The 13,992-nt window shown below is 46.5% G+C and overlaps 1 protein-coding gene across 1 annotated transcript in view; it reads right to left on the bottom strand.

Moving 5' to 3' along the window:
* Window positions 1–13,992, bottom strand: part of SF3B3 (splicing factor 3b subunit 3) — a 35,252-nt gene that overhangs the window by 3,344 nt on the left and 17,916 nt on the right. Inside the window, exons 12-22 of the mRNA XM_055000364.1 lie at window positions 12,310–12,461; window positions 10,053–10,208; window positions 9,420–9,575; window positions 7,793–7,936; window positions 6,788–6,910; window positions 5,321–5,475; window positions 4,013–4,187; window positions 2,654–2,859; window positions 2,079–2,235; window positions 1,252–1,377; window positions 8–220 (exon numbers count right to left, since the gene is read on the bottom strand). Coding sequence (XP_054856339.1) covers window positions 8–220; window positions 1,252–1,377; window positions 2,079–2,235; window positions 2,654–2,859; window positions 4,013–4,187; window positions 5,321–5,475; window positions 6,788–6,910; window positions 7,793–7,936; window positions 9,420–9,575; window positions 10,053–10,208; window positions 12,310–12,461 — 1,763 coding nt within the window. The remainder of the gene's footprint in view (window positions 1–7; window positions 221–1,251; window positions 1,378–2,078; window positions 2,236–2,653; window positions 2,860–4,012; window positions 4,188–5,320; window positions 5,476–6,787; window positions 6,911–7,792; window positions 7,937–9,419; window positions 9,576–10,052; window positions 10,209–12,309; window positions 12,462–13,992) is intronic.

Below are 13,992 nucleotides of genomic sequence, written 5' to 3' on the forward strand. Positions count from 1 at the left end.
GACTCACCACACAGATGTTGCCAAATTTGTCGGCTCCGGCCACAGTGTCGTAGTCCAGGAGGCAGGCAGTGGTGACCCAGCGCGGATGGGTGTCATCTGCAAAGATGATGAGCTGGTTCTCGTTCCTCTTGTAGCGCACCCAGATGAAGCTCTCCTGGACGTCTGAAACGATCACCCGGTGCCCAATGGTCTGGATCCCACAGATGTAGTTGGCAATGTGCTTGTGCAAAGGAAAGCAAGCCAGACTTACGAATAAAGACCGTGAAGGGGACTAGATCACAAGAGCCTGCTGAATGCACCTTCTGCCCTGGGTGGGGAGGTTCCCAAATTCCATTCCTGACCCACCCCCACACCATACAAAGGGCACCCAAACAATGTTGCTGTCTAGGCTCAAGGCTAGCCCTTATGGCTGGGCAGACAGCAAGGAAACGACTTCTCTGGACGGTGTGTGGTTTCTCTGGACCCTCTTTCTACATATGCTGGCCCCCAGCCCCAGTCCTGGCACTCCCAAGTCAGGAACCACCTCTGCAGGAGACATTCTCAAGTTTTAAGGAGAGCCAAGGACAGAACAGGAAAACCTCCCTGTATGTCTTTCTGCACTAAAGTTTACTAGACAGCAGGAAGTTGGGATCAGCAACTGAAGTGGAAGTACTTGGATGTGACAGCCACTCAGTTCCTAATAATGATATTCCATTTATATGCCACCCTGCGCTCAGAGCAGTTTATAAAGTATGTTATTATTATCCCCACAACAAACACCCTGTGAGGTGAGTGGGGCTGAGAGAGAGCCGAGAAGCTGTGATTGACCCAAGGCCACCCAGCTGGCTTCAAGTGGGGAATCAAACCTATTTCTCCAGATTAGAGTCCCGCACTCTTAGCCACTACACCAAGCTGGCTCTCAGCATTCTGTGCACAGAATTCCAACATCATGTCTCCAAAGTGCTGCTTCAGTGTTCCCTTCAGCTCTGGAGATCTGCATATGCCCCGCCTTGCAAAGCGAGGAGGAGGAGGTGGAACCCAGTGTTAAAAGGATATCCTCCACTGGTGGAGAAAGGAAAGCAGCTGTGGCACACGCCCACACTGTTTGGTAGATGAACAACAGTAACTAATGTGCAGGCAGAGGCAGCAATGAAAACCAAAGCAGCCCTTCCTGTCCTGCTTCCTTTCGCTTGTGTCAAGGAAGGAAAAACAAAGTGGGCGGAACAATAACCTGCCCTTCAGGCTCCCCAGTTCAAGGACCAAAGGCAATACCTTGTTTTCACATTTTCGGAGCAGCTTCTTCTTGCCCAAGTCATAGACACGCAACAGTTTTCCCACACCGATTAGCACTCGGCCTTGGAAGGGGGCAATAGCTGCAGGAACCTCCTCTACTGGGGTCTGAACAGGAGAAGTGGGTATTAGACAACCGGGACAGACTCATGCCAAGGACTGCGGCAAAACCAACTCAAAGCTTTTGACAGCCAACTCCTTCCTATGAGTATGGGCAGGGAAACACCCTCAGCGCACTAGCAGGGGAAGCAGAGAGCCCACTGGCAGGCTGTAGGAGCCTCAGAGCCACCAGCGGTCTGAAGACTGATGCTGCTACTGTAGAATAACAGACCATCCTTCCCATTCACAATGCAGAAGGGAGAAGGCAGCTAGTCAAGCCCCAGCGGAGTCCCTCTTCTCAACAGCCTGCCTCCAGCAGACAGAGAACCGATTTCCCAAACGTCTGGATAGTGTCAAATAAGCCAAATTCAGATTTTGCAGCTGACTCAAGAACTTCTTTGGTAGATAGGATATAAATCTTTCTATATACAATCACATGCAGTTGCCTTCTACAAGGTCAGACCATTAGTCCTTCTAGTCTGACTTAGTGGTGGATCTCTGCATTTCAAGTGCAGTTTGAGTGGCAGATGCAGACACCCTCCCTTACGCAGCAGCAACAGCGTGCCTCAAACCCGGACTAGGCGAAAGCAACATGCGAACAGAGGAGGCGGGACCCTGCCCAGTGCTCTGCCGCTTCTAAGGAAGGCTGGCGGTTACTCTTTCCCGTGCCGCCACCCCACCCTGCCCAGCTCCATCAGGCACTTACTTACCTTGTGCAAGAACTCCAGCTTCTCTCCACTGTTTACCAGCTTGTAGGTGTAGACGAACCCTCCGGCGACTGAGCGGGGATTCAGGATCAGGTCCTTCGCCACTCCCACCAGGACATGCCAGTCATCACCAGTGTTGCCAAAGCGGCACACAGCCACACTGAGAACGAGACAATCCAGAGCGTGACTGGAAAAGGGATCAACAGATCTGCCTCTTCTGGGCAGACCCAGCAAAGGATCCTTTCGAAGAAAAAAAGGGAGGAAGAGGATTTCTGGAAAGCCTCAGCGCTTTGTACGGGACAGAAACACCATTGTTAAACACAAACAACAGACAGGTGCCTGGACTGTCCGTTACTCTATCATGATCCAATTGTGCTGAATGTTCTCAGGGGGGGAAATATGCAGTTTGCTCTTTTGAATGGACACAGCTACCGTCTGACGGCAACGCCAGGAATCGTTCTGTGACTGATGCATTTACCGGGCATGCTCAGACAAGTCGTACGCTCCAGTCAGCCATTCAGCACAAGGGGCGGTATTCAAAGAGGCCCTTCCCTTCCGTGGCACGGGCTCCTCCTTACCTAAAGGCAGCTTCATTCTGCTCCAGCTGGACTAGATCCAAAGTGTTGCCCTGGATGGGGTTCATCACCCTGACGACTGATGCCCACTGCCCGTTTCCTGCCTTTGGGGCACCAAAGATAGACTCCGGAAGGTTCTCATTCAGAAATGCTGCCGCCATCTCTGCAGCCAGCTCCCTCTCATCCTCCCCTGCAGCTTCTACCATTTCCTATGATATGGAGGAATCAAACACACACACGCGATGTTCAAATTACAGTGAACAAATCACCACTTTCTATGACACTCTTACACAAAGGATCAGAGAAGAGCAGTCTGACCAAAAAGCCAATAAGGTTACACCGAAGTAATCAGTGCATTGGCAAAGAGCGACGTTTTGTCCAGAAAGAACAGCAGGGTAGAATGCCAGAGTATTTTCGTGTGATGCCTTAGAGCATGAACCCTCTGGGAAAGCAGAGAGAATACAGAACAGGGTGAAAGGTACTCTTTATCATCCCTATAGAAGAAGCCAGAGCTGTCTGCATTCAGCCAACTGCATGCGACTGCCTACACACACACCTCCTTGCTTTGTGCCGTAACCTCCAGCCACAGCACTCGCTTATTAGAGAGATTCACCATCCTCCACGTGAGCCTGGCACACCCCAATCTGCCAGGTGGGGAATTCAAAAGGCAGCAACATCACTGGTGGTCAGGAAGCATCTTCCTCCAGGCAACCTTCATTTAAGGCCAAGTCAGGGAGGTGGGGGAGTCTTGCATCCTCCCAGAGAACCTCTGTCTCATTCAGAAGGAAGCCCTCAGTGCCTCCCAGAGTCTCACAGGCTGTGCCTTCCTTCAAGGGGAGGACAGGGCTGAAAGACAGTGCCTCCTCGGCAGGTGAGTGAACAACCCTGAGGGGGAACTCTCAACTTCTCGTCACATTCCAGGCTTCTGAAGCATCTCCTGGTTCAACGCAATACAAATCCTCTAGGAAAGTGGAATCCACGACTTACACTGAGCTGTGAAATGACAGGAAGTACTCCAAATTGGACATTCCTGATCAGGCAGTCAGAAGGTATGACATTAAAGTTAGGCAACACGTACCCCTCTCGCCAAGGTTACCAACGATATATCCAGAAGCAGTTCCCTCCGCAAGAAGTCAAGGAACACTTGGCTTTGCCAGCTGACATGACCATGAGTGCTAAGGGGCCTTTGCCATAAAAGGAGCCAGCAAAGGAACTGGAAAGATTTGCCCCCTCCCCGCCCCCCACCAGCATCATATAGCCTGCATGGAGTCTACCAGCACAGTGTTGAAGCAAACAGAACTCCGGGTCATAGAATCTAGCGGTCACTGCTCTTCCGTTGGCACACAGGAGCATTCCCTTTACCTCCGCCATCTGCTGCTTCCGCTGGGCTTTTGTGGCCTCTGTGTAAGCATTGTGGTCAGTCTCAATGATGATCAAGTTGTTACTCTCGGGGTGAATGACAAACTTCCTGGGAGTGTATTGCAAGGGGAAGGCCACTTGGTTGAAGACTGCTCCAAGCTTCTCTAATGCCAGAATTCTATGGGATCAAAAATGTGATCAGAAGTTAGCAGAAGGACTCACACTCACTCACTCAACGTGTTGCTTCCAGCCAGTCGGTACAGTCTAGTTGCAATTTACTGACACTATACTCACCATTATGCAAACAGAATTTAAAAAGTTCCTTTCAAAGAAAACTGAGGGGGCCATCCCTAAATGAGACTGTCCAACTATTCATGAGACATGCTTAAGGAAACTAGCATGGTTCTACCCCTCTGAGTAAGCGGCAGAGCTAACTCTACAGAATACTCTCCTCCGATGAAGCAGAACTAAAAGAAAAGCTTCTATTTTTAAAACAGGTAGCTGTGTTAATCTGTCTGTAGCCAGAGAAAAAAAGAGTCCAGTAGCAACTAAATTGTTGCAGAGTATGAGCTTTCGTGAGTCACAGCCCACTTCAGATACAGCGAGAACGTGAGTCCATCTGTCCTTGTATCTTGGGGAGTGGAGTGATTTTAGAGGCTGACAAACCATCGCCCCACCCCCACCCCGGCAACCAATGCAAGTTCCTTGATAGGCAGTCAACTATGGTGCTAAGATGAATTTGGCAGTTAATACGATCCTGGACGTTTTCTACCAAGTAATGGGAACCTTGCCCCACTCCTACAACAGAGGGCATAAGCAGGTTTATTTTACAATTATTTTACAAGGTCCTGCTGGTACCTACAAGTGCCAGGCAACCCCCATGCAATATTGAAGACCAGTGCCCACCACACTCTGAAATCAGAACCAATGACTGGGGAGTGGAGCTGGGAAATTAGGGGTGCTATTTGAGAAACACTTGACAGCCATAAAGGAAAAGCAGAGGAGTAATTTGAGCCTTCACCAACTGTGCCATTTCACACTTGCCTAGCCATCAGTGGTGTGTAAAAGTCCCCTCCAAGTGACTGACTAGGTGTGCCTGAATGACACACAGGGGCTGCATGCGCAGCTGTCTGCAAAGGAGACCACACTGAACCAACTTCACATTGTAGAGGATTCTGACATGTTGTTACTGCATACGTAGATCTCTCCAAATACCAAGTCCCCTGCTGGCACAGCAGTTGGGGACAGAAAGTAGATTTATGCTGGTCCCAGTTACTCTTCCCCCTCCCCTCCCTTTCCACCGATACATACCTCAGTGTGTTTGTGGAGATGGCAACAATGCCCTCTGGACACTGTTCAGAGGCAAAGCCAGAAGCAAACTCCAATGTCTCGTATGAGAGAGGGGTCAAGTGGAAGCGGGACTGGTAGGAATAGCTCAGCCATGAGCGACTTGACATGGCCAGCACCTAGACCAGGAGGACAGAGAGCAAATTCAGCTGGAAGCAAGAGGCAAGCCATCTCAACCAAACATTGTGTACGAAAGACGTCTGCCCAAGGCCCTCCCCTCGGCCAACCCAGCAGAGCCCAAAAGCAAAAACCATGATGCTGGCAATCCACCAACACATCTCCAAAACCAGAAGCAGGAGAGAAATTTCTGGATGAACTTCAACATATTCTAACCAGTATGCCAAGGACATGCCTTACAACTTTATCACCAAATGCTGCCAGATTGAAAACCTGAATGAACACAATGAAATCAGCAAAGCAGTGCTCAGTAGCCACAAACTAGGGAAGGAGGAAAAAAGCCTGCCAGGTTAGCCATGATTCTTGCTTCTTGGAGCCAATTCAGTGTGCATTATTCTGCTTCCCCAGGTACATGAGATAATTTTTGCGTTACATGGGCATTAAGACCTGGGGTATCCCTAAATTAATTTCTCCTTCAGCCATGAACTCACTGTTGTACTTAGGAAAGATGCTCAGCCACAGCCCACCAATTATGAGGATAAGACTTCTTAAACATTCTAAAGGGCTGATGGAAGGATTTCAAGTATAACCTATCTGAAGTACTTTGAACATTCAGCAAAATTAGTATATAAGACTTGAACAGTACAACTGGCAAAAAAATTAGAATTTGTTCTGGTCACAGAATTACTGACAGTTCAGGAACATGGAGACAACAGACACACCATACAAAGGGCACAAAACTGGGACACAGGACTTGCACTGACTGACACACCACCATGACAAGTTCTAGTTTAAGCACTTTTCCAACCACACAAAATCTGCCCACACACAGCCAAGTTTCTCCCTCTATAGTAGTTTCAGAACAGCTGATCCACAATACTGACATAACCACAGAGCTTTCAAGACTTTGCACGATGTAATCAGTTACATTTATGTCCCAGAGCACCTCTATACAATAACTGTGCCACAAGGGGAGGAGTCAGGCATGTAACTGATGTAGATTCCTCCGACCCAATAAAAGATACAGGGAGCTTCCTCCTTGCACATTAATAGTTTGGAGAAGCAGGCTGAGAGATCACCTCTTCTCCCAAAATTTGCCTCATTACAAATATCCACTATGAAACATACACGTTTCTTCTATATGCCACAGAGGCAAATAAAATATATAGTTGTAAGCAAATGGATCCAAGTTCATCATCAGGCCAACACACAGATGTCCATAAAAGTCTCTAGCTTGTTCCTCCCCTGCCCCCTATTTTCACCTGGCCAAGAAACCAAACTCCACGCTTGCCTTCCAGCTCCCTCCTCACTCACCGCTTCTTGTCCTTGCATGCGGACCCGGAAGAGTTTCACAGGGCGAGAGCCAAGATACCTGGTTCTTGTGTCGGAAAGATCTCCAGTGACTGGATCAAGGACAGTTCTCAACAGTACACCGTTCTGGATTGGGAAGGCCAAGCAGCACCCCAGAGAGAAAAGGAAGAAAGAAGATGGCCCACGTGAGTTCATGACCGTGCTCTGCCAACATCTCTGCGCCTCCTAATTCCAGCGCTGGATCCTCCCCAGCTTCTATTGTGGCATCATCAAATACAGACACAGAGTGAAGCGTGCTTTGTTCTTTTTACGAACTAAGAAAGGAGGCAGGGACCTTTTAGAATATGGCCTGCAAAGTATCTGTAGATCGATGTATTGTCGAAGGCTTTCACGGACGGAGAACGATGGCTGTTGTGGGTTTTCCGGGCTGTATTAGCGTGGTCTTGGCATTGTAGTTCCTGACGTTTCGCCAGCAGCTGTGGCTGGCATCTTCAGAGGTGTAGCTCCAAAAGACAGAAGTAACTTCTGTCTTCTGACTTCTGTCTTTTGGTGCTACACCTCTGAAGATGCCAGCCACAGCTGCTGGCGAAACGTCAGGAACTACAATGCCAAGACCACGGCAATACAGCCCGGAAAACCCACAACAGCCATCTATCTGTAGATCACACATCAAGCCCTCGCTATTAAGATCTCTATTAGAGACAGGAAGCGGAATAGTTCTGCTTCTGCTGGGGTACAAGCCTGCCTTAAAGTAGAAGGAACTTCAGCCACTTCCTTGCCCCAAGAATTCAGGGGAGCAACTGACATGGACATGGAGCAGAGATATAAAGAGAATGGAGAAAAGACTAGATTTTTACTGCATGGAATGGGGGTGTCTGGAACTTGGAATGGCGGAAAGGCAAAGGTCAATGACTTCAGTGCTGTCCCCTGTAACAAGTACTCAGCAATGATTCCTTCCTTTTAAGGCAGGAATTATTTGCAAAGAGAACTAGATAATCAACTCCTTACCTGCAAGCCAATGTTCAGGTACAGGAAGCCAATGGACCCCCTTTCCCCCAGCTCATCCTGCTTCTCAGCTCCGCCCATCTCAACAATACACAGCGATTCTGGCTGGGCAGGAAGGGCTTGCATACTCAAAGGCTGCAGACAGTCCTGCGGAAGAAAGGGCGCGTCACTCTTTGCAAGACAGATGGAAAGACGAGGAGAACTGTACACGTGAACTTCTCCTCCTGTGAAAAAAACCTCCCCAACTATTCACAGCCAGTATTTGGCAAGAAGGGGTGATCAAAGCCTCCTGCCTGAGGTTCCAACATTTATACGGGGGGGGGGGGGATGTGCTCTCCCACCCTTCAACATGATATGATCAAAACAGATACATCTTGTTGAGGCCACTAACTGTGCACACGAGTATTGAGGGTCTGTCCCTTAGGGCAATGCTTCACCTTTCATAACTTACATTCCACCAAACATTCTTGTCAAAGACCTGGGTCCCATTTACGATAGGAACAAAAAGCCCACTTTTCCCAAGAAAGGTAGCCATGGCAAACCCCCTCTTGTCTTGAAAGCCCCATGGTCCTGGGGTCACCATGAGTCAGTTGTGACTTGACAGCACACATTTATTTATTATTATATATTGTGGGAAGTTTACTTTATTGCTATGGCTTTAAAATACAAACAAAAATAATAATTTTAATTACTAATGGAGTGATTAAGTTACATAATGATGTAAATGGTGTTATAGATATGTAAGTAAAACATTAAATCATAACATAGCTCATAATCAGTTCCTAGACAAATAAAATAGACTCATAAAAGTTACAAGACAAAGTTTCATTCATGAATGTACCTTCAGTTAAAATTAATAAGTTTCTTGTTTAATATTTACTTCTGGGTTCACAAACCCAACCTCAGTTGACAACGGTGAAGCCAAGAAGACGATGTGGAGTTCCAGCTACAGAAGAAAGGGGCATGCGTCTAACCCAGCAACAAATGGAACTCCTATACATACTCATGGGTTGGAAAACGTAGGCTGGCTCTGCTGACTAAAATATACTTGGAGACCACACCCGCAGCCTTCTTTGGATGCTGTGAGAATTGGTACAATGCTGTGACTTAAACTGATGAGGGGATGAGGGCAGGGGCTGAAGCATCTTGGATCCAAGTAGAGTCGGCAGGAAGCAGCACATCAAACACACTTACTGGTGCGCAGGGGGAATGGAGGATTAGGAGGAACATCCAAGGCTATTACTAGCGTGCCAAAAGGTCACAGATGGATAATCCACGGCCAGCAGAATCAGCCAGGAGTTACACTTGCAGGTGGAGATGCGGCTCGAGGAAGAGTGAATTCTCAGTAATTGTTTAAAAAAAAAAATCCCGCATCTCATCTAGACTTTTGCTCCCCCACCAGTGTTACATAGACTGCCAGTTGAGAAGCACTCTGCGGAGAAAGTATATTCCGTTAAAGAAGCCTCCAAAAGAAGTTGCCGCTGTTCCCTCATCTAGAAAAACAAGCCCTGTGACGATGCCATCCTGGAACCTCCTGCCACTCTAAAACCAAATTTTACAGTAAGCAGCCACAAAGAACAAGATACACACACAGACACAGACACACACAGTGAATTCAAGCCGCACTTACCGAGGGGTCGAGCGAAATGATGCGGACGGTGTTGTCCACCAGCCCAACTGCAAGGAAACGGGAACGCTGTTCTCCAGGGGGGACGTTGGCCAAGCTCATGCACACCACATCAGCAGACATCTCCTTCCTTTCCGTGTATTCATTCAGCTGCCCTGACTGGTGTGGGAAGATGCACATTTTGACAAAGCACCCACTGTTTCAAGACAGACCTACACTGTAGTAACAGGGTACTGAGATCTAATGCTGAAGTCACCTCTGCTACTCCAGCTGGGAAAAGAAACAGAAGAATTGTGGAGCACTCTAAAAACCACGGGTTAGTTTACTGTGGTAGGAGTTTCTCTGGACATGTCCCTACACCAGCACGTGAGCGAAATAAGCTTTTTAATAAAAACATGACATTTTAGACTGCTCTCTGCAGCAACATCTTTTTTAACTTCCCGTTCATTTTAACAGGGCTCTTTACAGATTTGCCATTACTGTTCACAATGCAAAAGGCAACACAGAGCTTCTGCTTGAAATGCAGACGAGAACTACTTTCTACGCAAACCCTGTTGCAACTGCATGTCTGAAGAGTTGTTCTGTTTGCCATTACAGAGACTAGATCACATTTCCAGATGGCATTCGATCACATACCGGGTCCATCTCAAAATAGACGAGTTCTCCACCTGTCAGCGCTATCACCACCTGTCTCTGGTTGACAGCACACTTGACAATAGTTTTCTTGCCTGGCGTTTTCCACTCATTGACTCTTTTATCTGCTCTGATATGCCTGATGCCATCAGGATAAACCTGAAGGGAGAAAAACAGGGATCGCCTTAGCAGCTAATTCCATGGCTTATGTCAACAATGCAAGTAAAACTTACTAGGCTCCATCTGGGATACTATAAAGACAATCATGAAAAATGCCCAACTGCCCATTCCTTCTAAATAGTTAGAAGTGTAAGACGGAGATGTTCTGCCAGGCGTTTGATTAGGAGCCAGCTTTGTGTCCCCCTTTCTGATCGCCATGCCCTCCTTCTGCAGCCACCCCAGATTTACATCATGGCGGTGCCCGTGGTCTATAGTGATTTTATAGTAGCCTGATCAATGGCACCTGACACACACCCCACCCCCGGTGTTATCTGGGTTTTTTATTGTATCTTTATTGGAATATTGTTGGAAGCCACCCTGAGCCCACTCGCAGGAAGGGTAGGATATAAGTTAAATAAATAAGTAAAATAAATGTGAAGACGCTCCTGCTGTCTCCCAAAGAACGGGTCACACAAGCCTTCTTCCTTCACTTATATCAGAGCAAGCCACCGGCTTTTACGCATGCTCACTTACAGTGAGTTTTCTGGCTATGTGGCCCATGAGATGAGATCTGCTCTGGGCTTCTATAATTCTGCACTTGAGGGAGTCAAAGGGTGTCGTCTGGTTTTTATTCTTACACTTAGAAAAATGCCTTATTTCTCCTGTGGCTTTTGTGGGGAAGACAATGTCAGCGGTTTCATCAGCGTGGGAACTTTGTTTTTTGCACATGCATTACAACGTTGTAATGTTTGGACGTTAGAGAGGGTTGTGGATAACCCCTACTCCAACCTGTGTTTTTTTCTTGCCAATGACTGGATGCTGTAATATGAGCTCAAATTTAACAAAATCTCTGTGTGTTGACTGGCTGAGGCATTCTGGAGAGAAGCTGAAATGTTAAGCAGGATTCAGGGCTCTCTGCAGAGTTTCTGTTAGCCATTGCAGGGTTGTTGTTGTTTTTCCAACACTGAAAGTTTTTAATTTTTTTTAAAAAAAATAATGTTGAGGTGATGTTGTTAAAATTGGGGGGGGGGACTAAAAAAAATAGGAAACAATATACTGTGACTTATTCTTGTGGTATATGAACTACAAATTATAGTAAGCAAGTGTTTTAAATGTTTTTCTTCGAAACCTGCAAGCTTGTATAACCAATATATTACTCCATGTATTGGCAATTTAATGTTTATTGTTATTGTTTCTGTTTATAATTAATAAAAGTTGTTTATTTTAAAAAAATAGGAAACAAAGAGACTCCTGTACAAAAAGGTTATCCTAAATACCTTGAGTTGATGAAATGATTTACTTCATACAGCTGAGGTTAGCATACATACACAACACAAACTATAATGACTTTTTTTTAAAGGGCAAGGGCCAAGAGCGGGGGGGGGGGAGTGTGGTTACACATGGCTTTTCAACCAATCAGGACTCAGGGGGACAAAGGGGAGGGAGGAAAGCAGGGCCGGGGCTTACACTGAAGAAAACATTCAGCCCAAAAAAATCTTTTAACTTGGTTATGTGTGCAGGGAGAAGAAAGCAGAAAACCCAGAGGAGAATCCATTCTGCAGCAGATGCACAAGTTTCACCGTGCAGAAGCTGAAAGAGTATGGGAAGCAATTCTAACAGAGTTATTTTGACCACGCAGACAGAACTCAGGCGATACATCAAAGCTGCACAGGGCCAGAAACAATGGGGGAAAAACCCCATACGGAAAAGCCCGCTGAGCCCCGTGACAGCAATTACAACCCCAAAATGCCACCTCACTTGCTGATCGGTCTTCACTTTCACAACCCATCCATCTCAAGGTCAGATGTGATCCTACAACTTTTCCCTGTAGCCTGCCTGCTTGCAGATCAGTATTCCTAACAGTTTTGTATGTGTAGTGTCTTTAAAGACAGAACGAGGCGAGGGAGAAGGAGTGAAAGAAGTTATCCAGTCAGAGTAAAGATGATGACAACATCACCACAGCAAAACAGCACAACACTTGAAACGGTAAAGTGTTTTCATCTGATGAGCTGAAACATCGGGAAAGCCTTGGAAGACACACAATGAAAGGGGAGCGGGGGGGGGAACGGAGAACGGACAAGGGGATAAGAGGCACCCTTACTTGCACCAAGGCGTCATCCCCCAGCAATGAGCAGGACAGGGTGGGTGTGGTGCCCAGGAATCCAGAGTCCGTCACTTCCTCTACCGTTTCTCCAATAGACAGTACCAGAGTGGCATTGACGAAGGACACGATGATATAGGCATCAAACTCATCTAATTGCAGAGGGGAGGGGAGAATGGTCATCCATATTAGGGGCTCAAGAAAAAAGCAAACACAGCCAAACATTCTTCAAATGCTGCAACAATCCTAGACATCACTACGCAGAAGCTCATAAGAAGGGTTCAAGTCGGATTCCAGAACGTATCAACGGCGGCCTTTCTACCCCACTCACTAAGAAAATCAAAGAGGTTGATGGGTCCTATCTCTACTCTGAAGTTCAAGCAAAATATTCTGCAGATAACAAGATCAGCCTCTTCAGTAAGAGCAAATGACAAGAGATGATAATAAATCAATACACTTGGAAGTAAGAGATGGTACCGTATGAGAAATCTGACCTTGTCTCCATTTATACAGTGATCCCATTTGGCTGGCATTCAAAAACATCCAGATTAGTATAGAAGTGAAACAGTTCCTACCCCACCCACAACGACATATCCGTTTCCTCTGATCAGGTAAGAAAAAAGGGAGGCCCAAAGTACTAAAACAGAAGGCTCTATCTCAACAGCAGAATTGTTTTTTTCTCACTTGCTGAGAAGCAAAAACCCAACTGTAGATCAAAATTAATTATGCACATTATACTTAATGTGTGCTTGGCCATTTTGATGAGTGTTTGTATTACTGTATAACTGGCTGAAGACATTATTATTTATTTGCCTAGACAATGTATTTTATCCTTACCCATTTTGAGCTATAATGTTAAATGCAATCCTTTTAATATTTGCTTTATTGCTGTTTTTGTATTACACCTCTGGCACATGAGTAGGGGTCAGTCTTTTTTGTTTTCCTTTATAAGTCAGCCAGAGTACACAATGGAAGTTATATTATACGGAAATCTTCCCAATAAAAATGTGAAGGGGGGGGGGGCTTAAATCACAGGGTGAGTTACCCACTGCAATCCAGAATACTTTTAACTTTATTTGAACCATTTTTAAGCTGCCTTCTCACCCAGCACAGGGTCCCCAGTGGGGCCAAAAAAAAACCCCATGAAAACAATGCGAAATATATCCATGCATAAATATATATAAACAATTAAAAACAAAACACAAAGCCTTATGGATGGGAGGGTCAGTAAGAACGCTAGAGAAGTCTTCACGTGCTGGCAGATGATAGACAGGAACAGACTAATCTCCCTGAGTAGGGAATTCCATAATTTTGGTGCCACTACCAAGAAGGCCCTTTCTCAGGCTGCCACCCATCCAGATTCAGATGGGGGGGGGGAACCCAAAGTAGAGCCTCCAAGATGAACCCCGTGGTCAGGTAGGCATGGGAGTGGGACGTCCTTAAATATCAGGGCCCAGATATAATCTTCAGATTTCTTCTTTAAACACTTCTCTCTCTCCCAAAAATAAAACCCTGGTGTAGTGTCTATGACAAGCAAGGTTGCAAGGGAGAGTGTGTCTCACAGAGTAATCATGACTGGGAAATCAGGTGGGCTTAAGAAGACAGTGGGACCAAAACGGCCATCTCTCTTTGGACAGCAACAGAACTGGGCGAGGAAACTGGGCAGGCAGGCAGGTGACTGAT

The sequence above is a fragment of the Eublepharis macularius genome, chromosome 16 (assembly GCF_028583425.1).
Source record: "Eublepharis macularius isolate TG4126 chromosome 16, MPM_Emac_v1.0, whole genome shotgun sequence".
NCBI classification, from domain to species: domain Eukaryota; kingdom Metazoa; phylum Chordata; class Lepidosauria; order Squamata; family Eublepharidae; genus Eublepharis; species Eublepharis macularius.